General features: G+C 32.5%; 2 protein-coding genes across 3 annotated transcripts in view; one reads left to right on the top strand and one right to left on the bottom strand.

The window, feature by feature from the left end:
* Positions 1–12,293, bottom strand: part of LOC146528995 (ATP-binding cassette subfamily G member 4) — a 39,764-nt gene extending 27,471 nt beyond the window's left edge. The window contains exons 1-2 of one of the 2 annotated variants that reach the window (XM_085202710.1): positions 12,087–12,293; positions 9,594–9,721 (exon numbers count right to left, since the gene is read on the bottom strand). In XM_085202710.1, the coding sequence (XP_085058836.1) occupies positions 9,594–9,721; positions 12,087–12,118 (160 nt within the window). In that variant the 5' untranslated portion in view covers positions 12,119–12,293. Of the gene's footprint in view, positions 1–9,593; positions 9,917–12,086 lie in introns of those variants that run through there. The other variant, XM_085202709.1, reaches the window with a different exon arrangement.
* Positions 12,294–19,227: 6,934 nt separating this feature from the next.
* On the top strand, positions 19,228–24,313 carry tank (EI24 domain-containing protein tank). Its single transcript, XM_085202528.1, has 7 exons — positions 19,228–19,376; positions 19,456–19,616; positions 20,011–20,266; positions 20,488–20,607; positions 20,961–21,184; positions 21,839–21,910; positions 22,296–24,313. Exons 1-7 carry the CDS (start codon positions 19,362–19,364, stop codon positions 22,384–22,386), a joined length of 939 nt encoding a protein of 312 aa, XP_085058654.1. The 5' UTR covers positions 19,228–19,361; the 3' UTR covers positions 22,387–24,313.
* Positions 24,314–26,303: the final 1,990 nt, after the last annotated feature.

Genomic DNA, 26,303 nt, shown 5'->3' with positions numbered 1-26,303 from the left:
CTGACTCATTGTTCCTTATCTAGGTATTACTATATCTGGGTGTAAGTCTTACAAAGATACAATTATATTATAAAATATTATTAAGTACTATAAAAGTAATCATATGTCTTTAGATAGAATATATACAAATGGTACTCTTTATATGTCATTTACACTACACGCTTGTATTAAAAATTTACTTGCGAGGATCCTGATTACAGCATTATATAGATATAGGTATGAGGCCTGAGCCAGCCGTTAAATCAGAAAAGTACAGGTACCCTGAATCCTCTCCGCCGCATTTAACACGCAATTAACACGCAACGGAGGGAATTCTCTCTTCAATATATTAATAAATGTAAGTAAGACAATATCTCCCGAATGCAACCTTTATATTTAAGTACGATTATGGCTTGTGTTATGATATTAAAATGACATAAAATTATAAATAATACGCACATGAATACTTAGTAACAGACATAAAAGTACAAATTAGGTAAAATCAAATAGCATTAAGGCGACGACAATGACTTCTTACGTAATAATTACTCTAATACGGCTCTCATATTACACAGAACAATTGATAGATATATAAAATCTTTCATACGATCGTTATAAATCATAGTAGGTAAATAACATTGCAGGGTATGCAGAAGGAGCCTAAAGTTAAGACACTCCGTTTCCCACTCTCCGTCAAATTTTTCAATGCATTCCGTGTTGAGTGACGGGCCTCAACGCCAGATTTTTTGCCTTGGAAAAAGAAGAAGAAACCAAATATTCATAAATAATAATTCATTCCCTCGAGTGGGGATCGAACCTATAACGGTCGCGTTATAGTCACAATCTTGTGCCTCTGCACCACGACGATCTCATATTGTAGTAGTTAGGTACATATTAGAAATATTTCTTTTAATTTTCAACAACTACGATTTATTGGATTACAATATTCCACGTATATGACAGAAACGTCTATTATACCTTATACATAATGACCAAAACTCTCGTTTTTCATTCCTGAAAACGGCACCGGGATGTAAAAATAACCGGCCGTAAGCTGGCCTATATTTAAATTGATAGAGGAGGTTCCTGAGTTCAAAGCCCGAGGTAGAATTATAAAATAACACTAATATATTACATGATTTTGTTAACAAAATGCACTTTTAAAGTAAATCAATACACGAAATGTATTTAATTCAAATATATTCCACATTGATGGAGCAACAAACTTTTATTAAAAACATATTTTTAGCGTAATAAACAAAATAAATATTATATTAAAATGAACGTAAAATATGAGGTCACAAACGTAAACGCGCCAGGTTGTGGGTTCAATTCCCACTAGAGGAAATTAAATATTGAATATTTTCATTTTCCTCGATCTGGTAACGAGGCAAAGCCACGGCGTTGAGTTTTGCCACTCAACATGCAATGCCGCCAGAAGCTAAAAAAAATTGTTATCTTCACCTTGAAAATTATCTATACTAATATTTATATGATTTTTGTAAGCATATTTTATTATATAAATGTATATAAACTAAAACAGAAACCGCATTAATCATAACAACATTAAACACACATAAAGAACTGTAGTTTTGAATAGCAATTATAAAAAAATCCTCAGTAAATAAGTAACTAATTTAATAATCTTTTAAAATCATCTTTATTATATAGAATTTAGGTGGGAATTGCTTACTATGACTACATATTATTTCTTTAATATAAATTTGAAGAAATACGTCAATTATGCTAAAACCTTGACGTCCGGACCAAGGATAACGAGTTCTGTGTAACTGTCATGTTGACAAGTGTATAAGTTTGTTCGTAGACACAGAAAGCATATTGCGAGATGTCTTGGGAAATTAAGTGATCATAGATAAATACTGCCATAAGAGTAGTTGGGTTAAGCAACACTTCTTCAAGTCAAGACTGCATATTTGAAAGTGTCAAATATGTATATCTTCTTTATCCTGCACATATCAGGGTAACCAGGAGGGAACCTAAGAACCTTATGTTAAGACACTCACTCCTTCCGAATTCTGGAGGCATTGCAGGATCAGTGATGGAACTCAACGCTTCGCTGGACAGAACAAGAAAATGAAAATATTGAATATTTTGTTTCCTCGAGTGGGAATCGAACCCACAACCTGTCGCGTTTACAGTCGCTACGCGTGCTGCGCCACTGGTATCAATTTAAATACTTTATAAATAATATGTAAACTGGTCTAACTAAATGCATTTCGCATGTCTGTGTCAACTTACAACCAATCTCAATAAAAAGACGAAAAGTAATACTAAATCTTAGTAAAAATAAAAGTATCTAAGAATATTAACATATTTCTTAACTACTTCCTTGATTAAAAGTTTTATGCACCTAAGGTTCATTGCCTTAAAATAAAAAAAAATCGTAATTGAAGGTTAAAAAAATTTTACATAGCTTTTATTCTTATTTTATTACCTTAAAAAATATATCTGTAGGTTTAAAGCTTTTTGTGTTGATACTGACTTGACTCACGAAATGGACTTATCCTTTTCTCGAATCCCAATACTATTCATAGTATATAGTAGCGAATAGGCCAATGACACTATAAAATTTAAATATTTTAGGCAGTCGTGGCGCATTGGCACAGAGTCTGACTGTAAGCGCTATAGATGGCGGGTTCGATTCCGATTCGAAAGATGAAGTATTGAAATTTCCTCGCTCTGGTAACATTTTATTTATTATTATCTATTGATTGGCCCCTCCGGAGACAAGGAATGTTTGAAAAGAACAAGGGATCAAAAAAAAGGGGATGTTTCAGTTCTCACCCCTAGGAAGTCTTCCCCTTACACCCCACATAATGCAAGAAATGCATGAATATAAAACATTAGCGCCATGTACGCACTCGATATTAACAAGTAGCGTTATTATCCTACGTAATAATGATGGCTCATTAAACGTACATTACAAAACCCTTATAAGAAAACAATGAGTTAGTAATTACAATTGAATAGACGAACAGTGCATATAATTTTTTATACTCACGCAGCTCTGGCATTGCCTATAGTATAGGCATAACGTAGGTAGGAAGAACCTAGTAATTTTTTATTATTATTTTTAATCTTATATATATTTATTATTTACCCTCTACAGATATATGGACAGTACCTAGTACTAAAAACTGCTTAACGATGTATCCCGCGCACAGTAGAGGCAGAGGGAACACAGTGTTAAGACACTTCGTTTCCATGTTGAGTGCATTGCATGTTGAGTGGAGGAACTCATCGCCGCTCTTTGCTTCGACACCAGAGCGAAGAAATGATAATATTAAAATGTAAATAAATATTTTATTTTCTCGAGTGGGGATCGAACCCACAATCGTCGCGATGCCTAAACAAGTTTCTGTTTTAAATGTTGTGTTAATTTTACACAATTCTTATCATAGGTATTTTTACGTGTACATATTTGTTAATCATAATAAAACCTTAAAGTTTAGTCTCTTAGGGAGTGTGAGACATGGTACTAGGAAAAACGTAGTATTAGGACACTACGTATTCTAAAAATTTATAAACATTATACAGATACTGGATTGCGAAATCTAACGCCGTGCGAAATTATTATAATTAAAGTCTTAAATCTCAGATTGGATCGAACCCACAACACAGCCACGGTGGAAAAAATATGTATACATTTTTCTTACTTATCTATATATATAAAATCGAAAGGTCACTCACTCATCACGAAATCTCAGAAACTACATATGCTAGGAATCTCAAATTTTGCATAGGAGTTATTTATAGGACGTAGGTGCGCGCTAAGACGGGAATTTGCAATATTCGACTTCTAAGGGGTTGTTTTTGGGGTTGAAAGTTTGTATGAAACTTCGTTATTACAAATGCTAGGAATCTCAAATTTTGCATAGCAGTTACTTATAGGACGTAGGTGCTCGCTAAGACGGGAATTTGCAATATTCGACTTCTAAGGGGTTGTTTTTGGGGTCGAAAGTTTGTATGAAACTTCGTTACTACAAATGCTAGGAGTCTCAAATTTTGCATAGACGTCACTAGGACGTAGTCATGGAGACAGAAATTAATAATAACATAGTTCACGCGGGTGTAACCGCGAGCGGGCCGCTAGTTAATTATAAAGTCACGTGGTTACGCGTCGTTGTAAACGAGCTCGACGAAGGATTTTACCAAAAGTGAACGACATTGAATATTAAAACGACTTCCTTTTGTACATTTTATACTGCAGCATTTAATTCGAAATAATTACTCGTTTTACTATCACGGACACTTAAACTTACTCTTACAAAAGCCCGTAAAAGGTTAATATTAATGCTTATTTTACAGAATTGCTATTACGACATAATATTCTTTTATTTTTATATATATCTTGTATATAGCGATGTAGATATGGTGCTAAACTACTTTGTCCTGCACTAATTTAATAAAAGAAACACACAATACTTCCAGAATTCGGTGGAAAGTGGGCAACGGAGTATTTTAACACTAGGGGTCCAGGTTCCCTACTCAGACCCTGGTAGGTGCGGGATTACAGCATGACGCAAAAAAAAATAAAATAAAAAAAATAAACTTGCATAAACACTAATTACATGTAGGTATACATGTAAATACTATAGCTATAGGAAGCAGTTTAAATATGTCAACAGATTTAACCTCAAGTACTTCCCGCGGAACCGAATTCCAAGGGACTGTAGCCTTAACCGTAGAAGAATCTCCAAAGAGGAGGTTATCAATTCGACTGTATTCTTTTAATTGTTACCTCAGAACTTTTGACTAAACCGATTTTGATGATTCTTTTTTGCTTGAAAGCTGTTGCTTCCCGTGTGGTCCTATTTTAAATTAGTCCACTTTTGACAATGTTATCCATGAGAAAATCACATAAATCTTAAAAATGGACGAATATTTATATAACGACAATCGATTTCGATGATTCTTTCTTTATTGCAAAGGAACATTGCATTTAAAGTGCATTCAAGGGTAGTTTGATGAGAGAGTGGTTAGGTTCTGATTATGGGATCCGGTTGAAGTTGGTTTTTGTCTTCATTAAAAATTACATTATTTATTTAAATTGTGCTCAGTATAGTTATCTCTTAATATTATTTTCTCCTTGACTGGCAGTTTCTTCTTGAAAAAAAGAAATCGGTTTAAAAGTCACACCATTAAACTATTTTATTTTTATCTTCAAGAATTCATAATCCTGATAATGATATTTAATACTACTTTTTTACAACTTTTGAGGAAAACACAGATAAACTCAGTTTTTCATGGGTATTTCTAGCAACAACAAAAGTTGTGACAGCCGTATTAGAGTTTCAACGTGGAGGAAAAAGAGTTAAGGAAATACTTAATGCTAATTGGTCAAAACGGTTAGTATTAAAGAGGCGCGAGTTCAATTCAAGACACGTTCTTGTTTTTATACATAGTAAATCTTTTTTTATATATTATACAATAGAATAGGTATAGCTGAATTGTATATCTACGTCAAAAATGTAAAAAGGTAAAATTCTCTATTATTTATGAAAGAGTATTTTTTTTTACTTTTCGTATTATATTTGTTTATTTAAAAAAAATTAATCTAGGTCTTCTATCCTTATAGATACAAACTTAACAATGGCAATAACAGCAAATTTACATTCTATATATTCGGCTACTGTGTTACAGTTATTGGGACTTCCCGTTCATCCAGTTCCCATCGGACTACTGTTATTAACAAATAGGGATCTTCCTGACTTTTTTACGCTATTTTATCGATTAAATTCTATAAGAAGTATAGTGCGGTCGTCGAGCCATGGTCGCGGTTAATTTTTCTGAACTTTTGCACTTTTTTTCACTCTAGAAATCTGCGCGGCCATTTACGGTTAACTTAAGGGCGGCCACGATTTGTCGAATGTATTAACTATATACCAACGTCCTCCGTCCCCAATTTTAAGATTTTTAGTATTTGTTTGTACTGCAAGTTCTCACTTCTTGCCAATTTCATAATTGTAAGTCTACGGTAAAAACCCAATTAGTTTTGATATCGGCAAATAAAGTTGATAACTTTAAGTTTGCGTGTATACTACACGTACTGCGTACTGCGTACACGTGAGTGATTTTTTTCTATGAAACATGTTACACCAAAAATTTTCATTCTTTTCATATTTTTTTGGTGGTGTGTGGGCAATAAAGTAGACGCTAGGTTTCCAAAACTAAATATACCTGTACCTATAATTCTATTTATATAATAAATACCTAATCAAAGACAACAAAACTATCTGTATACATATTGTGAAAACCAAACTAAACAAAACTGAAATAAAAGGAATAATGATGATGCAACTTTGATATGCAAGTCATTCAGGGAAAATTGGGACATTTATTTTCATCAACATTGATAAAATTCAAAAACATAAACTTTAATATACCTATTTTTACCTTAATATTTTCTTTCGTACGTAGGTAGTGTAGGGGAGGGTAAACAAGGACAAGCCAAGTATTAAAACACTCCGCTTTTCATTATCGCCCAAACGGAAGTCAACACTGTGCTCTATAATTATATAGGAATTCCTTTAGTTTGGGATCGAACCTACATCCATCGCTAGAACTCTGAATTCTATAGTTCTATAGTTGTAGTAAATGTACTAAATAATACTAAATATTTTGTTATTGTATACCACATGAAATAGGAATATAAAAATATAAGTATTATATTACATTTTTATTGTTTTATAAAATATGCCCATAACTGCACTTACGAAACTCGCGATCGTATGACTAGCTAAGTTATCATTCTACAAAGCATTTTTTTAGCTTCATGGTATATGAAGCTAGGAACTTAGTGTTAAGACACTCCGTTTTCATTAAGATTCCTGGGGCGGAACTCATTATTTCCTCAAATGAGAATCGAACCTACAACCCGTCCCGTTAAAAGTCGTGCGACTGTACTGTGCTCGTGTGGTGAGCCACGACTGGCCTCTTGCAAAAATAAAAACGATAGTTATCATACCTAACAATTATATTCTGAGTATTTTAATATAATTCATGTGGATGTATAACTAGGGTTTCTGTTTATTTTAAAGCCTTGTAAGTGTAACCAATGTGACTACTAAGATATTTCTTATTTTTATGTTTTAAAGCAATAAAGTGTTGCTTAACTGGAATATGAATATGACCCAATACGTTTCTTAAACAAAGGAACTTTATTATTTATTTCTTTTGATTAAAGTTTAAAAAATTCTACATTCTTTAATCGTATTTTCTATCTCAGGGACTTACACTGAAATCTGTCAATGCACTTTCTTTTAATATAATTAAAATTAATAGAAATTCAAGAGAGAAATTTTTATTCATAATAAAATATATAATATTTTTGACATTTCCCCTCAAAAGGATAATAATAGTTATTAAAAATTAACCCGCACGATCGATGCCTCGAACGTAACACTAGTTGAGGATCTTTAAATTTCGACATCAAAAATAGAAAGGTGCTAACTATATTTTCACTTATATTAAACACTGTATTTCTTTTTTCTGTACAAAAACGTGACCTTTTCGTATGAAATAAGGTTTTTTCGTACGAAAAGTATGTCAATCTATATATATATATATATATATATATATATATATATATATATATATATATATATATATATATATATATAGATTGACATATATATATTATTGATATATATATATATATATATATAGATAATTTTTAACAAAAAGAAAAACCGACTTCTAACAACGAACTAAAAAGTGAAAAATAATTATATAAAGATTTTATAATTTTGATGTCGTCAAGTCGTTAGTTTGAAGTGTCAAACTAATGCTAATAATAACATAGTTCACGCGGGTGAAACCGCGAGCGGGCCGCTATTATTAAATAAAAATATTAAAATATGTCAATAACTTCCTAATCGCAAATTAATAAATAACCTCCAAGTGCATTTCGATAAAAGACCAAATATGTCTGCTCACTGATAAGAAACAAATAAATACTAGGTGGTGATAAATACAATATTTATACTTCAATCACGGATCTATACGAAGAACTTTGATATGAAGATCCCGTCCCCGCATATAGCGGAGTAGGCTGATATAACTTAATGTTTAAATTCTCCGTTTTCCAGTGGCGTAGCTAGGGTATTTGCTGCCTGGTGCTGCTTAGGACTCGATGCCCTAAAAAATGGTCTTCTAAAAAAAACAGATTTAAAGTGTCTTCTACTCTCACGTACTTGGCTACCTTTAAAAAAAATTAATCGTCCACTTTGATGCCCCTTTAGTTTTGATGCCCGCTCGCACCCCCCTAGCTACGCCACTGCCGTTTTCCATTTCCAATCAATTGCAAACATAACCAAAGTGAGTCTGTTGTGGCGCAGCGGCACAAGGGAGTGACTGCAACGCGACGGTTGTGGATTCGATTCCCACGCGAGGAAATGAATTATTATTTCTTAATATATTCATTTCTTCGCTCTGCCACAAAGGCATGACGTCCGGCGTTGAATTCCGTCACTCAACTGGCATCACGAAATTTCAAAATTCGGCCGAAATTGTTTTAACACTAAGCTCCCTCTACCAACCCTGCTATATGCGAGATACAGTGTGAAGGTTTGATTTAATTTTGAGACAATTCGTGTTGACAGATGGAACTTAATATTGTACTTTGTTTTAGTAGATTGGATTAACAAAAAAAACTTTTCTTCATAACCTTGGGGTTATGAGGAAAATGGAATCTCAGGTGGGATTCAAACCCAAAATCATGGTGTACGATCAGACCTTGTCCTGCCAGTCACGACGGCCTTTATCACTTTAATTATAAGAACAATTAGAGAAATAATATAATTGCTAATATAATTATATTAAGAGAAACAAGCACATCGTTAGACGTAATTACTATCCTTGATAATGACTGAACGACACAATATAAACGTTTATACAATAATAAACTTCTGACAATAATACAAAGAGCATCACGACAAAGAACTTTAAAAACATAACAATTTTGATACATTCAGGCCCGTCATGGCGCAGGGGCACAAGTGTGTGACTCGCGACATATACGCGACTGGTTGTGGATTCAGTTCCCATTCGAGGAAATGAAATATTTAATATTTTATTTTTTTCGCTCTGGTATCTTTTTTTTTATGGAAAAAGGACAAAGGTCAAGCGCAAAGCGCAGCGTTGAGTTCCGCCAATCGAAACAAAATGCCTTCAGAATTCGGCAGAAAGTGGGGAGCGGAGTGTATTAACACTAGGCTCCTTTTGCCTATACTGCTACATGCGGAATATAGCGTGAAGGTAAAAAATAAAGGATATATCCGTATCATTGTATCAAATGGTCATTGATACGTTTATTGTAATATATTTAAATAAGTAGGTATATATTAAAGATTAGGCAAAGAAAAAGAGAACCTCGTATCAATAAATTTCGTCCCTCGCATTGCAGTACGACTGACGAGTCGTGGGCACCAAGAATTTAGGTTTTCTGAGCTTTAGCGCAGAAAATAATCAAAAGTAAAATAATCCTGAAATCAATTTGTGCTGCCGTGTACACCTGTCTTCCAGCTTTCAGGGCCACGACTCGTCAAACGTACTATATGTTTCTGTATTTTAAAATGAAAATTACAACTTACTGCTCTTCCTTCCTTCCTGGACTCTATAGGCAAGATCTGTGAACGCCAAATCCACTGGTGGCCGTTTAGGTAGATGAGTTAAAGTTTTCGGCTGAGCTGGTGTGATGGTCACCTTCAAGCTGCCCTTCCTGTCAGATAGCATTGGTTTAGATTCCTCGGCAACGAGGCTTAACTCCTTATCCACTTTCATTTTGCACAAATAAATGGAAGAACAACAATCAAACTATCATTTCCTTAACAAAGGAGGTGAATTTGTAAATAATTTAAGCGTCGCAGTACATGCGTTCTGCTGTACTCTCGCGCACACACTGACTAGCTGATAGTATGACACTGTATTACGCAGATAGTGTTGCCATCTGTTGTTGTTTAGTGCGGACGGTCCGGTTTAATAATCACGGTCTAACCTTAAGGTCTACAGATATTTATCTATTATAAATAAAATTAATCAATAAAAAAAAATATATCATCAAATGAACTGAATGATAAACTACGTTTTTTTAGGTAGGTAACTTTAATAGTTTCTTTCTAACTTTGTCCCGATTTTATGTGTACAAAAGATGGCAACCCTACTCGAAATAAAATTTTGAACTTTGCGCCGGCGCAACGGATATATTTTATCGGGGCTCCGTGATTATATTATATAGAATCAAAATTATTTACTTCAAAATGCATATTGATTGTAAATTATAATTATAATAATATGAATATCCAATATGTTAATCTTTGACCAAATTGCCTCATAGCTTTAAATATTGTTATAAATGAAAAAATATATTATAATTGTGTTTGTTAAGAAGTTAGTTTAATTGTTCTTTATTTTAAGAGATTATTTTAAATCATTATAATTATCAGCACAATTCAGCTTGTGCTATATCTTTAGTAATATCTTTTTTTAGGTTTTAAGGAATGCCTAAAAACAGTCTTTGCTTTTAAGGAAACCATAAAAAAAATTGTATAAAAAAATATATATTAAACTATAATAGAAAAAACATACATAAGTAGAGTAAATTCCAATTTTTTTCAATAAATTTTGGTAATAGGTATAAAAAATGGCATGATTTATTCATTCCCCTGAGTGGGAATTGAACCCACAACCATTGTCAAAGGCCACAACTGCACTAACTTATTTAACAAATATTATGAAGATAGTTTTACACAGAGATATTACAGAAAAGTATAAATTTATTCCTGGTCAGTTAATTTTAAAATTATGATTTTTAACACATTTTATTAGGTTGATTTGTAATTTATATATATAAAAGGAGATGTTCCCATTGACTGAGGTAAGACTTATGCACAACCGTAACTGTAATTTGGACAGATGTTTATTTTTGTAATGTGGACACCAACTTTGAAGAAAGAACTTGGAAAGGAGGAATTTTGAAAAATTTTAACCCTAAAGGGATGAAATAGCGGTTGAAAGTTTGTAAGGAAAAAAATTTAAACTGGCACTGATTTTTATAAAACTTGAAATTGAGACTCTTAATTGAAACTGTGTTTCACGAATTCACCCCCTAAATTGAAATAATTTTATAAATATATATAATAAATATTTGTATAGTTCAAGTAGGCAAAGCCACCCAAGTCGGCTAGTAAATATGTAATAAAATTTACAGAATCTGAATTACACACACTTCTAATTGTTGTATCAGAATAAAACTTGGCAATTACGAGTAGATTACATGACAATACAACATTACTGTACTGTCAAGCTAATCTGATGATGGAATTGGAAGATAGCTAATGGAACCTTGGACAGTTTACTAGCAAACATATCAAGTTGGCACTCATTAAATTTGTCTTACTAATGTGTAAAGTGTATTTTAATATTTTAAACTAATAAACTATTAGGGATATAACTATATGGACAACTATTTGTTATACAAAACAGTATTTTAAAAAATAAATCTATTACATTGATTGCAAAAGATTGGTTTCACATATAATATTAAATTCTTATTCTTAACTTTTTTTTCCCTAGCTTGTACTATCCCATCGTTGGGCAAAGGCCTCTCTTCTATTCTTAAAATACCCCAAAAAAATGGTATTGTGATTATTATTAAAAATATATTTTGATATGACTTGTTACAATTTTTGAGATTTACTGGTTTTCATACCATTACATTACTTTTGATATATTTATATAATTAATTGAAATAATAAATTGACCTTGTACATATTTTATAACCATTTAGGTTAATATGTAATAGTAAGAATATGTGAATAATGTTAAAATTGACCAGTAAATAAAAACTTAAAGCAAAACTTTCCAATATTATATAAAGTTTGCACACTGAATCACTTAATAAAATATATCCATTCAGTTTCGTTTTTACACTCAATACAAACATTTGATGACAGGCACAAAAGTACACTATATTAATAATATCATTATAAATGTTGCAAAATACGAAAACCTAAAAGAGGTCACGAGAAATGGCTACGTCGAAACTATATGGGCATAAACTTAAAACTAATATTATATCATATTACCCAAAGTTATTTAAAAGAAATTTGCTATCCATATTGCTTTCATACACAGCACATAGCACGTTTAAAGTTAATTATTTAACTATTTAATAAAGTAAACACTTCGCACAGTGGTAAATCAAAACAAAACAACACATATATTTTGCGAATATCCGTAAACTCTTGATTCGAAACTTCAAAAACTTAGAACTTGTTGAAAGTAGCTTTTTGCAAATTCATATTTGTTATCTGTACTGTACAATAAACTTATAAAAGTTATTAATTAGCGTTTGTTAATAAAAATTTAAATAAAAAATATTTAAACTGCTATTAAAATAAACGTTTATTGTCTTAAGTAGTTTATACCAAGTACTACTTTTATAATACATATTAAAACTAAACAATTTCTTTTCATACAATGAATACGTTAATTCGTTTCTTTCAAAATTATAAATATTTTCTTTGTCCAAAAAAAAACTATATAAGTGTATGTCACTTTATGCAAAACAATTATAAGAAAGAATATATTATTATAAGAAAACAGACCTTAAAAGTAATGGCTCGGGAATTCGGGGTCATGCACCCATGAGCTCATTAGGAATTAAATATTAAAAGCAAAGTAATAGCAAAAGTAAACCTTTATTATTAGAATTTAAATTATTCTAAATCAATAAAATTTTATCATCCTACCATAAACATAAAAATATTTTAACTTTTATTATTTGATATATTGTTTTATTCCTTTTTTTTGTTAATAGGCTTTTATTATATAGTTGGGAGACTTCTGTGCTACAAATGTCAACTGTCAAATATAGTACTGCAATGTGTCAATGTCACTGTCAATGTCTTCCGCTCCCGCTCTTTTCATTTTGTTATTAAGTTACTAATTTAAGCGGGAAGACATATTTGGCCCTCATATACTTGAGGTTACACGTGTTGTAGTCGATGTGATTTGTTACTAGGTTGTTAATAGATAATTATTAGCAAGTTATAAAGTAATTTAAATGTTTTAATTAATAAATATTGTGAATTGGTTAAAAGAGCTGCTATAATTAACACTGAGTAAATACCTATATGTATTTTCGAATGTTGTTGGTGTTTTATATAAGTTTCTAGTTATATAAACTTCAGTTTATAGTTATTTTGATTTTTAATAAATAAGATTGTATTTGTAACATTAGTGTTGTGTAGTTTTCTTTTGATATTTCACTTCTGAAACCTAATTTCAGAAGTGGGATACCTATCTAAGCCCATCAGGCCAGATCCTTGTACTTTATAATTTTGTTATTTTTGTGAAAGCAAATAAAACACCAGTTTCATCATTTCTCTTTTCTTAAATTATTTATTGCCTATACAGAAATACAGTGTTAAATATGGGTGATGCTGGAGGTAAATCACAAAACAAATCACGTCGACCGGACACGACACGTGGTCGCGGTTAGCGAGATAGGTTAAGTCATTTGAAGGCCATGTTATGAGACTCGAGCGCTAAGGGTGTCTCGAGCGCTCGCGCTGGTGCTTTCATGGTGCTGTTGCAGGACATTCATGACGCCGCCGTGCCGCTATGTGGTGCTTCTGCTCCCACAACAAGTGACGCGTCTCTGTGTACCTCTGCTGGCGATGCGCGACGCTTTCCTGCGCGTCTTGGTGTGCCTCTGCACGCCCTCAGCTCGCGATGTACGACGCTTTCCTGCGCGTCTTGGTGTGCCTCTGCACGCCTCAGCTCGCAATGCGCGACGCTTTCTGCGCGTCTTGGTGTGCCTCTGCACGCCCTCAGCTCGCGATGCGCGACGCTTACCTGAGCGTCTTGGTGTGCCTCTGCACGACCTCAGCTCGCGATGCGCGACGCTTTCCTGCGCGTCTTGGTGTGCCTCTGCACGCCCTCAGCTCGCGATGTGCGACGCATTCCTGCGCATCTTGGTGTACGTCTGCACACCCTCTGCTCGCAATGTGCGATGCGTCTGCGAGACTGCTTGTGATGCGGTCCCCGCGCATATCTGAGCGCCACTGCTCTCGATGCGGTTCCCGCGCGTGTCTGCGCGCCTCTGATACTGATGAGCGACGCGTCCCCGCACGTGTATGCGCGCTTCTGCTTGCAATGCGCGACGCGTCTCTGTGTGTCTCCAGGTATCTGAGTGCCTCTACTGGTGAGCATTACAATGCATTTCTTTGGAGATTAGACAAACTTGAAAAAGGTACACAAAATAATATTTCTTCTCATAATTCAACCTGTCATGCTAGTTTGTTAAAAACAAATTTAAATGATTAACTGTTAGATTTGATACTTTTCCCAAAGGTGCATTATCTGAAAGTATGGCCTCTGATACCTCATCGCCTTATCAATGTACTTCAGGGGTTACCAAGGTAGCCCGTAATCTTTCTGATGCAATAAAATCTTTAAATAGTTGAATAATACAAAACTATTTTATATCAAACTGACGCTGTTATCAATAATATTGAACTATAGTGTGAGGAGGTGGAGAGGGTTAGAAGTACTAATAACTGGAATGATTCAGAATGTTTATCACATGACTCTGGGTGCCTTAAGGGTGATGTTCATGGTTGAATGAGTGAGTGAGTGATTACTGGTGATCATAGGTGGTTGATGTTTTATGCAGGCTGATTCTGAAGAGTCCTGTGGTTGTGCTTAGTGTGCTAGAGGAGAGACGGGTGCCAGTTTGCCTTGAGATGATTCTTGTCAATGTATATAGGGCTTAGTTAATTGAATTGAATTCTTGATATATGGCATTTCGAGCTTGCCAGTTGAGCACAATTCAGTTGAGCATAAATCATAGTGACTAAAAAAAAAAAAAAGAAAGACAAGAGATTCATAGCTTAATAATTGGGCGTCCGTTACACAATTCTTTTAGATTGGAACAATTTTATTGTTGGTGAAGGGGGTGTGAGTACCATTGGATAAGGAAACCTAGAAATGGTAGCAGTATGACTTGTAACCTTTGTTTGTTCTGAAATGTTTGTTGTGTGAGGGAGAACCAATAAACTGTACTTTAGAGAGTGAGTAATACTGTTACTTTGTTGGAAGGAAATGGTTTTGTTTCCTTGGCTATTGATGAGCTCTCACTTGGAGGGTGAGTAACACTGTTACTTTGTTGGAAGGAAATGGTTTTGTTGCCTTGGCTATTGATGAGCTCTCACTTGGAGGGTGAGTAATACTGTTACTTTGTTGGCAGGAAATGGTTTTGTGCCCTTGGCTATTGATGAGTTCTCACTTGGAACTGACTTGATAGGTGTTCCGAGATCTTGCATGCCTGTTCTAGCTATTATAGATGCTGATGTTATTGTATGTAGAATGTATGTGCTGTTATGTACATTTGGCTTAAAGTTGTTTTAAAAAAAAAAGATTTAATCAATTAAAAAGAGATTTGGTAATAATTTAAAACATATTAATTAAAGTCTCAATCATAAAACAAATAGAATTGAGTCACAGTGGAGATAGAAAAATGTGTGGCTGTTAGGAGAGTTTCAGGTAGACTAACTATGTTTTATACTAATGACTTATTAATACATACATAGTATTGAAGTGATGCAATGCTGCAGACAAGGGTGCAAACCTTGTATATAACTTAGGATTTATTAAATTAAACAAATTAGGATCATTAATATTTTTAATTTATGTGCAATTGCAACAATTGTCTGCTATAAGATTGAAATCAGAATGAGTAGAATTTAATTTAATTGTTGGATTAATTGAACTAATAAATTTTACATAACAAGTAAATATAAAAATTGTAAATTTTATGTTAATAAAACCAAATGTAATATTTTCATGCCTAATGGTAGAATGTATATGGAGACTTAAAATTAATAATTAATTAATTACATCTGTAACATATGTTGTAGGTAACATTCTGAGTAAATAAATTCAGCTTCAAAGTTAAAATTCCAGTGTCAAATAAAGTTACATTGAAATCATTGTTATTACAATTAACATGCAATTTAGTAGATTTGAATAAAGACCCATCAGTTATTACCTAGTGATTGACAAAAATGTAAATTTCCTAAAATAAAATTTGTTTTACAAATAGTAGGAAGTTATTTAAAAGCCATAACATACATAGACATAATTTCGGTTTCACAAATAGGACTATTGATTACATCAAGTTCATTAAGATTACTACATAAATAATTTTTGCTAAGACTAAGTTTACAACTATTACTTATATAACTGAGGATACAATATTTAGACTTACCTCTATTAATAGCTATATAAGTAATTAGCGGGAGGGATTATTGTAGCAAAAGATTTCTGTGTATTACTATTATGAGGTTACAGAGTTTGAATTATTTTAAACAAATTAAAATGGGAAATTGAAACCAGAAGAATGTTTATAGTAAATAATAATTTATCGTTTATGATATAGGAGAGAATTTCAGACAACTTAATTAGTGAGGAGTAAACAATGCCTAGGAATGTCTGTATTGAAGTGTCTGCCAGCACATTCAGCGTTTGGCTACACATTAATGTACCACTTAAGTTATTAGCTGGATTCTCTTATGTACATAATAAATAAATTTTCACATTATTCGATCGCCGGTGCCATTAAATGTGCAAACATGGTAAATATGGGAAAATGCTTATCTTCCATATGGGGTGGGGAAAAGCTTAAAGTACATGAAATTGTCAGCTATCTTGTAGACAGGAGTGTAGTATGTATGTTGGAGGGTGCAATCCAAAGTGTGTATATGTGTTGATTGTGGGGCACTGAAAGGGTTGAATGTCGGAGGATGCTATCTTCTCCCTTTGATTGATGATCACACACGGATAATTTGGTGGTGGTGGTGGTTATAAATATTTTATGTAAACATGTGTTGAATGTTGTCATATTTTATGTAAACACATATTGAATGTGGTCATGTTTTAGAATATGTTGATGACGTGTTGATAATGCGTTATGATGGGATTCAGTTACTATTAATACTCAAACGAGAAACCGATTTTCCCATAAAATTTCGAATATGTTTATTACTTCAACAGAAATTGAACATGTTGGTTGAATTATAAATAGAGGTCAGGTTAGGCCGAGCTCCTATAAGACTGAGGCAATTAATAATTGAGTGGTGGTAGTTAAACCACTTGAGGAGCTCTAACATGGTACAATGGCATGCGGATTAGTGACTGGAAATTTGTACTGCCTTTTTCATTGACAAGTTATTTTAACTGTATTGCACTAATTCTTGCTTTGTTGTCTAGCACAATTTCTTTCTAAATCATTACATGTTTACATACATACAGACTGACATTTTATTTTTTCTCTTCCTCCATTAATTCTTTTTCTAATTGTTTAATTTTTGTGTGACAACCAAGGTGGGGCTTAGTGTACAATACTGGTGTAATGTGGCAGTTTGTTTATTGAGTTCAATTGGATGTGTGGTCCCTTTGGGCACAGACATGGGGTTGGGTTGGGTGTTTTGACTTTGACTTGTAACAGACGTTAGGTCTGATGAGGCATATGGCCTGAGAAATTTTGACGGGTGTGTGGCCCTGAAAGATTTTGTGAAGAGTGTTTGGCTATGAAGGATGTTTGGTCCTTGCTGACATTATGGCCTTGTGGACCATGTGACATTCATGTGGACGTTTGGTCCTTGTGGACCATGTGACGCCCATGTGGACGTTTGGTTCTTGTGGATATTTGGTCAAGGTGGACATGTGGTCCTTGCTGACAATATGGCCTTGTGGACCATGTGACATTCATGTGGACGTTTGGTCCTTGTGGACCATGTGACGCCCATGTGGACGTTTGGTCATTGTGGATATTTGGTCAAGGTGGACATTTGGTCCTTGCTGACGTTTGGTCATTGTGGACCATGTGACGTCTATGTGAACGTTTGGTCATTGTGGACCATGTGACGTCTATGTGAACGTTTGGTCATTGTGGACCATGTGACGTCTATGTGAACGTTTGGTCATTGTGGACCATGTGACGTCTATGTGAACGTTTGGTCATTGTGGACTATGTGACGACTATGTGAACGTTTGGTCATTGTGGACCATGTGACGTCTATGTGAACGTTTGGTCATTGTGGACCATGTGACGTCTATGTGGACGTTTGGTCCTGGCAGGCAGAGGGGACGCCTTCTGACTGTTCTGTTCACAGGTTCCAGAGTTTGCTGCACCGGACTGAACATACTTGGATATGAAGATTTTACAGGGTTAAAAATGAGAGCTCTCAAAACTTTTTATTTTTATATCTTTTGTCTGTACATTTTGATTGCCTATCCGTTTATGTTGTAATGTTTAGACATTTATAAACTTAAAATTTTAGATGATGAAGACAGCGAATATGGTACTACTGTAGAATTTTCATCAATACAGCCATGAAACGACGCTGATGACTTTGGGGCTAATCGGGATGCACCAGCATGTGATCAGGCAACTGGATCAGCTACGTCGGGGACGACGCAGGGTCAGAATGGCCGAGTTGGGAGACTTCTGTGCTACAAATGTCAACTGTCAAATATAGTACTGCAATGTGTCAATGTCACTGTCAATGTCTTCCGCTCCCGCTCTTTTCATTTTGTTATTAAGTTACTAATTTAAGCGGGAAGACATATTTGGCCCTCATATACTTGAGGTTACACGTGTTGTAGTCGATGTGATTTGTTACTAGGTTGTTAATAGATAATTATTAGCAAGTTATAAAGTAATTTAAATGTTTTAATTAATAAATATTGTGAATTGGTTAAAAGAGCTGCTATAATTAACACTGAGTAAATACCTATATGTATTTTCGAATGTTGTTGGTGTTTTATATAAGTTTCTAGTTATATAAACTTCAGTTTATAGTTATTTTGATTTTTAATAAATAAGATTGTATTTGTAACATTAGTGTTGTGTAGTTTTCTTTTGATATTTCACTTCTGAAACCTAATTATATAACATAAGATCCGGTATTGACGTAAAGGAAAGGCAGAATATAATACATTTAAACCGCTTCGCTCTCCGCTTCTCTTGTGTTGTGTCTTAACACTAGGTTCCCTCTGCCTACCCTGCTGTGTGCGTGATACAGCGTGAAGCTGATTTGACTTGATTTGATAGAAAAAAAACCTAAAAATAGTTCTATGCACCTGTTTTAATTATATTAATTAATATTATGAAATGACATTTATTTTTAAAATACGATATAATGGCAACATTATTTAAATTACAAGAGACTGAAGTTCAAACTTCAAAAAGTGGACAAATATTTCAATATTATGTCAAATAAATTTTCTTTTCCCTAATGATGTGAACATTAGTTAAAACATAACAAACCATAATGCGACAATAGTTATCCAACATGGAAAGTGTTACTGTAAATATTTTTTTCTTATTAAAATGTATTTGTTTTGTTTTACGTCTTATAATAACCATAAATATTTTCTTTGTTCCAGAATTTTTGTGTTTCTCTTATCAAGGGTTTTATCGATAGCCTACGGGGTGTAACTGTTTTATTATATTTAGATAAAGAAATCAATGAGCGAGCACTGAGCCGCTCCCCGCCAGTCGATTTTGAAACTAGTAAACATAAACAAAAACAATCAAAAGTTAAACAGTAAGTTTTACATTGTTATAAAAAAATTATGTGTTCAGTGACTCAAAAATACCATGTGGTGTTTTTTTATTAGCAGTAAATACTAGGTAAATTCTCACTCACTTCTCACAAAAAACTTTTCTTATCAAAGGACTATGCTCCATATTTATTATTATTAAAGATATTGTATACTTTTCTTTGTTCATTTCTTTCATTTAATTTTAATAATATTATTAAATATTATTATTCCATCTGTTTGAAGTAATTTTCTTCTTGTATATACATGTAAGTGTACATTTCACATTAATTTTATTCTGTTTCTATAAACAATACAAAAAAATATCTATAAGTCTATAGAATTGTAGATATTTTTTATCATAGTGTTTATAAGAAATATCTTTATTTATTTTTTCAGGGAATCAAAAGTACTTACTAGGGTATTACAATCATGTATCCTGAATGGATTCATATTTTTATTAAGTATTCTCATATTTGAATATGCTCTGTTGCCTGCGGTCAAATACTTAGTAATTATAGTATTTGGGCACAATCCTGGAGTGGCACATAATGTATGGGGATGGATGCAGCCATTTTTATCTATGACATTTAGAATGATATGGGTCTTACCATTGTTTCTGCTTAGCAAACTTGTTAATAGTTTGTGGTTTCAAGTAAGTGACAGATTTATTTTTTTATATACATTTATAGTGATATTTTATATTTCTTAGTGATTTTCACTGTTAGAACTAAATTCTAAAGCATGGTTTCTAAGAGGCGCGAGTTTGAGTCTTACTATGTTCCAGTTTTTTGTTAATGTGAAATAAATAAATTAATATGTAGTAAATGCTTATTATATTATATTATATTGTTTAACACATATCGTAATTAATAGGATATAGCAGATTCAGCATACAGACATCGAAGGGGACGGCCGCAATTCATGTCAAGTGTCAGCAAAATTATTGCAGACTCTTTATTTAGTCTTTTGGTGCAAGCATTGTTTCTAGTTCAGGTGAATGACCTTTTATTTATTATTTTTTTTATTTTGTGAGTGTAACTTTATGTGAAATGTTTCTCTTAATGTTTAACTGTTAATTCAATTGTTGGGGGTATCAATGATACCAAATATTTTTCACTTTCTTTTTGCTTCATGCTGTGTTCCACACACAGCAGGCTAGGCAGAGTGCTAAGACACGCCATCCTCATTTTCTGGAGGCATTGCGTGTTGAGTCTCGGAACTCAACGATTTGTCGTACAGCGGGGAACAAAGTGTCCTAGCACTAGATTTCCTCTGTCGAGTCTGCTATGAGCAGGATACAGCTTGAAACTAGAAAAAATAAGTTAATGTTTATTTTTCTTTTCCAGAGTATGCTAGTCAGTATGCTGCCTATAACCTATGTAGGTGAATTACTATGTCTAATACACATGTGTCTGTTATATTCATTATATTCATTTGAATATAAATGGTTTAACATGGGCTGGGAGTTACACAAGAGGTTGACATTTATTGAGACTAATTGGCCGTATTTCTTAGGCTTCGGGTTGCCTTTGGCAGTTCTGACACAAATACCGCAGTCTTATATTATTAGGTAAGTAAAAGAAAATTTTACTACAGTAGGGTCGACGAGTCGTGGCCTCCCTGAAGTCAGTCTTTTTTAAAGAATTTTCTGAAGAAAAAAGAATAATTTTCTGAAAAAAATAATCAAAAATAAGAAAAAATTCTAAAATCAAAACTACTATACTTTTTTGATTTTTTTATTTAAAGTCGATATTGTACCTAATAACAACATTTTTAAATTAATGAGATCGTCGTGGTGAAGTGGCACAGCATCAGACTGTTAAAGCAATGGTTGTGGGTTTGATTCCCACTCTGAGGGAAAATGAAAATGAAAATAATTCACTATTATTTTAATTTTCTCGCTTTAGTACCAAGACAAAGTTCATTCATTTTTCAGACGTGGCGCGGGGGCGCAAAAACGACTAGTTGTGGGTTCGATCCCCACCCAAGGAAATAAAATATTTACTTCCACAAGTCAAATTTATGTACAGTTGTACTTATGCATATATTTTACAACTAGCCACTTCCGCTCATGGGTTCAATGCTTGGGTTCTATTATGTTAATAAATGTTCTCTGTAATATATTTTCTCAAATATTTTCCATGAACAGACAGCAATCAGTTACAATTTTATTATATGTATAGATAGATAACATATATAACAATAGATATTTATAATTTTCCAGTGGCTGCGTGTTCTCCATATTCTTCCCAGTTTTTATATTGAGTGGTAATGAGGCTACACCTGTCGCGGGGAGGTGAGAATATTATTCAGTTACTTTTTCCTTATTTTGTATCAATATAGATTTCAAGTTAGGAGGCGGTTATGGGTTCGATTCCTACTAGGTAGAATTAAATATTTAGTATGTTTATTTCTTCGTTCTAACGAGGCAAAGCGCGGCGTTGAGTGCCGCTGCTCAACACACTTTTTTTAGTATTATTGCCGCGCTTTGTCTAGTTACCAGAGCAAGGAAATGAAAATATTAAGTATATCATTAACTCGAGTGAGAATCTAACCAAAACCGACGCGTTTACAGGCGCAGTACGTCCCTATGGGCTCAAGAGAAATAGAGAGAGATTTACAAATTTATTTTATATACAAACTGAAATAAATTCAATAAATTAGTTTGTTTTATTTTGCAGCGACTATCCTCTCCGTTTGTTCTCTCCGGTGGTCGCAATTTCCAACGGAATGTTCCGTTTCGTGAGACACAGTGCGGATGATAAGAGATGATAAGTGTTATCATACTTACATTATATTAAATATTTATATATTATATTTGTATATTATACTATGTTACTGTAACAGCCTGTATAAGTGACAAAAACATGGTGGTATAAATGCTTTTGTAGGCTATTGTTTTATTTAAAAACTTTTAATTATGCAGTGTAGGAAAACAAATTTAGTGTTGCGACACTACATATTTTACTTTTTGCCTATTTTAGTATAAAGATATAAACCTTTAAAAATCTGGAGTATAACTATTGAAATATAATCATTCAACTGAGAATTAAACCTGCAATGTTTATGCTTACAATTTTTCAATAATAACATTTTTATTAATAGACAATGACTATAAATCTTAAATTTTACTGAAAAATTCTAAAATTCAAGGTTTTACAGTAAAGTATACAAAAAATACGTACATATGAAGATATATACATATGTGAATAATGCCACGTATAGATATAGTACATATAAATATAAAAATTATATGAAACATTTTTAGTTCTTAAAGTCTTGTAACGGAATGTTTGAAAAAAACATAAAAAAATGCATTTTTCCAAAATATATTATTATATATTTATTTTTATATCTTAAATATTGACGGTTGAAAATGTCTGTCTGTTTGAAAATGTATATATATATATATATTTCTATTTTATAAAATAAAGGTAAAGTAGGTAAATTCCTTTCATTTACTATGGACATGCTAAATGAATATAAAATATTTGCAAAAATTAAGATATAATTCCATTTTATGGTCATATTTAGATAGATAACAAGCGAATTATAGACAAAACAAAAAACCCGACTGCATAAACTAAATTAACATTCCAATAATACTCCCGCCATCAATACAAATTCAACGACGTATCATAAAGCAAAATCGCTTCACTGGTTTAGCAGTTACAAGGAAACAAATGAACGGACATACATACATACTCGCTGAAAACATAACTCTCCTTTTGGGTTTCGCCGCAGTCGGGTAAAAAATATTGAAATAATAAAAAGAAAATAAGTAATAATACATATCGTTAAAATCTTATTAAAGTACTTTTGTGTGTATTTTAATATTTATTTATAGGGATTTTTAGGTTGGGATTAATTTTTCTTTATATTTAAATTGCTGTTGATTTTTTCATATAGTTAAGTCTAGGAAATGTATATTTTTTAGCAAAGTGGGATCATTTTTTTATTTATTTTTTTCTTATTATTTGTAAAGAATCTATAACACGTAAAAGATTTTTTTGTTTTCATGCTATTAGTTTTTTTATTAAACAGTGTTATTTATATAAGTCCATTCTTTTCAAGTTTATTTACTTTTATGTGTTATAATTGTCTATTTTTTATAATAATTGGGTTTTTTACATCTTATATTAGGTTAATTTCTTTAAATCAATCATTTTTTAAATTAAACTAAAATATTAGTACTTTTCAGTTTTTCAATCTCTTCCAAAATTCATTATTTATCTTTGTCCGTTTTAAGATTTTACACTGTTTGAAGTTACTTTCTTTATAATTAATATATTTATTTTAACATGCTCCTACGTATTTTCTAGTATCTGAACTTTGAAAAAAAATAAATAAATATATTATTTTTATTATTTATAAAAATAATATTAAAAAAATATTTTTAACATATTGCTAGATCCTAAAGATCCAACATTTTCTTCTGCTATATATAGGAAGTTTTAAATTTTTCATTTTCCTTTGTATTATAATAAAAGCTATATTTTATTTATATTTATTTTACATTTTAAAGTTTCACTTAAAACGGTGTCCGAAATACCAACGGTGCCTGTGTATTGATACTTGTAGGTTGATTATAATATATATTATATTTTATTTATAAGTTTTGTCAGTCATCACAGGATTGGGTATATTGTGATTTTATTTTTACATGACATTATTTATTAAAGGAATTGACTGAGAAGTAGTATTTTTGTTTTATTTTATCCCATTTCTTGGGTTTATTTATTTTTATTTTCCAAGTATGTGATATACGGTGTTTTTGTCAGCACCACTTTAAATGAAACCACAAAATTTTAACTACTCTATAAAAGCATAATAGAATTAAAAAAAATCCTCAAAGATGAAAGAGGTTTTATGTCAAATAAAATAAATAGTAAAATTATAGTTGGGAAATAAAACGCCATTTGTAACTACGACGCACGCACACATAAATCAAAGGGACGCCGCCGAACACGACTCATTCCGAATTCGAGTCGTAGGTATTGGCGATAAAGTTCAAAGTTGTTTACCTTTAGTAGTATTTTTGTAGTAGTATGTGTTTACGTTATTGGCTCTATACATCGTGAAATGAAAATAAAATCCTACGTCTAAACTATTGATGTAGCTTGATTAATTTCTTTAGGTATGGGTTTGAAATATTTTACCCTATATGCTGTTCCCGTAAACGGTTCCACTCTGTCTGTAGATATAGATACATTTTTTTTGTGTAATTATTGTTTATTGAAATTATTTTTAAATATTGCTAGAGAAAGAAAACTTTATGTTACACTCTTATATATATCTTTTATTTTATTATAATTTTACAAGCAACATCGCACAACAAAACGTTAACAACTCAAGTATATAAAATAACTGTTTTAGCAATTAGCAATTTTGTATTAAGGGAAGCTTGCTAGAATTCAATAGTGAAAACTTCATTTACATCAGTTATGCCGTTTCTGAGATTAGCGTGACTACACGCTTAGACAAACATACAAAAAATTGAAAATAAGTGTTTTAGGTTCAAATACATTAATAAATACCCCCAATAACGATTCCGTGATCCATCCATGTCCATGTATACTGTACAAAGTACAAACAGCGATGAGTTACAGTTTTATTATAAGTATAAGTATAGATAATATATAAAGATTTTTATTACTTTGAAATTCGCATTTAATTTAATATTTTTTATAATATGATAGAAAATATTAATTCCCACTATTGTTAATTAATTATTACACAATGTCAAACTCTTTTGTATCTTTTCGTATCGTACCAAAACACAAACAATCAATTTTAAAATAAGAAGCCAGTGACTCTTATTTCTATATTTTTGACATCAAGCTGTTCCAAATATATTTTTTTCGGAGTTCAATAATTTAGCTCGTCTGTCCATCCAAGGACCCATTGAATACCTACAGCATTTTATCCAAATCAGCAAAGCCGTTTGGGATAAGTAACGAGACAAATACACATACAGAAGAATTACATATAGAAGAATTACTTATATAAGTTTTATTATTATCAGTTTATTCACCCGTTTGGTGTGTTATTGCTTGAACTTTGCTTGATTTAATACGACTTAAGGAACTCATTTACAGCTATCAGTGAAGTCGTTGCCATTGGAAGCTATAATAAGTTCAGAAGGCCGCTCTGTCTCAAACGATTATTATGATCGATATGTAAAATTATTCTGCCTGATCCACATTCTCCATGCATAATTAGTAAAATGACGTAGGGAAATTTTACAAAATTCTTATGGGAATAGAACTATAAGAGGCTGTCCGCCGTGACGTAGGGGTACAAGGGCGTGAGTGTAACGCGATGGTTGTGGATGCGATCCCCACTCGAGGAAACGAAATATTTACTTAAATTTATATTTACGTTTGTTCGCTCTGGTATCGAGGCCAAAGCGCGGCGTTGAGTTCCGCCGCTCAACACGCAACGCCTCCAGAATTCGTGGAAAGTGGGGAACGGAGTGTCTTAACACTATGTTCCCTCTGCCTACCTGGCTGTGTGCGGGATACAGCGTAAAGATAAAAAAATACGTTTTATTGCCCACACAAACAAAGTCCAGCCTGCTTAGTAAAAATAATTAATATTTACTATCAATTATATAAAGCTATGATTTTCTGGTCCTCCTGACTATGATTTTAATTAATTCATATTATTAAGTCCACAGGTTTACGTCA

Source organism: Heliconius melpomene, chromosome 19, assembly GCF_056956725.1.
Source record: "Heliconius melpomene rosina isolate 202511_hmr_F chromosome 19, ASM5695672v1, whole genome shotgun sequence".
Lineage (NCBI taxonomy): Eukaryota > Metazoa > Arthropoda > Insecta > Lepidoptera > Nymphalidae > Heliconius > Heliconius melpomene.
This window is presented reverse-complemented; position numbering and strand designations above follow the sequence as displayed.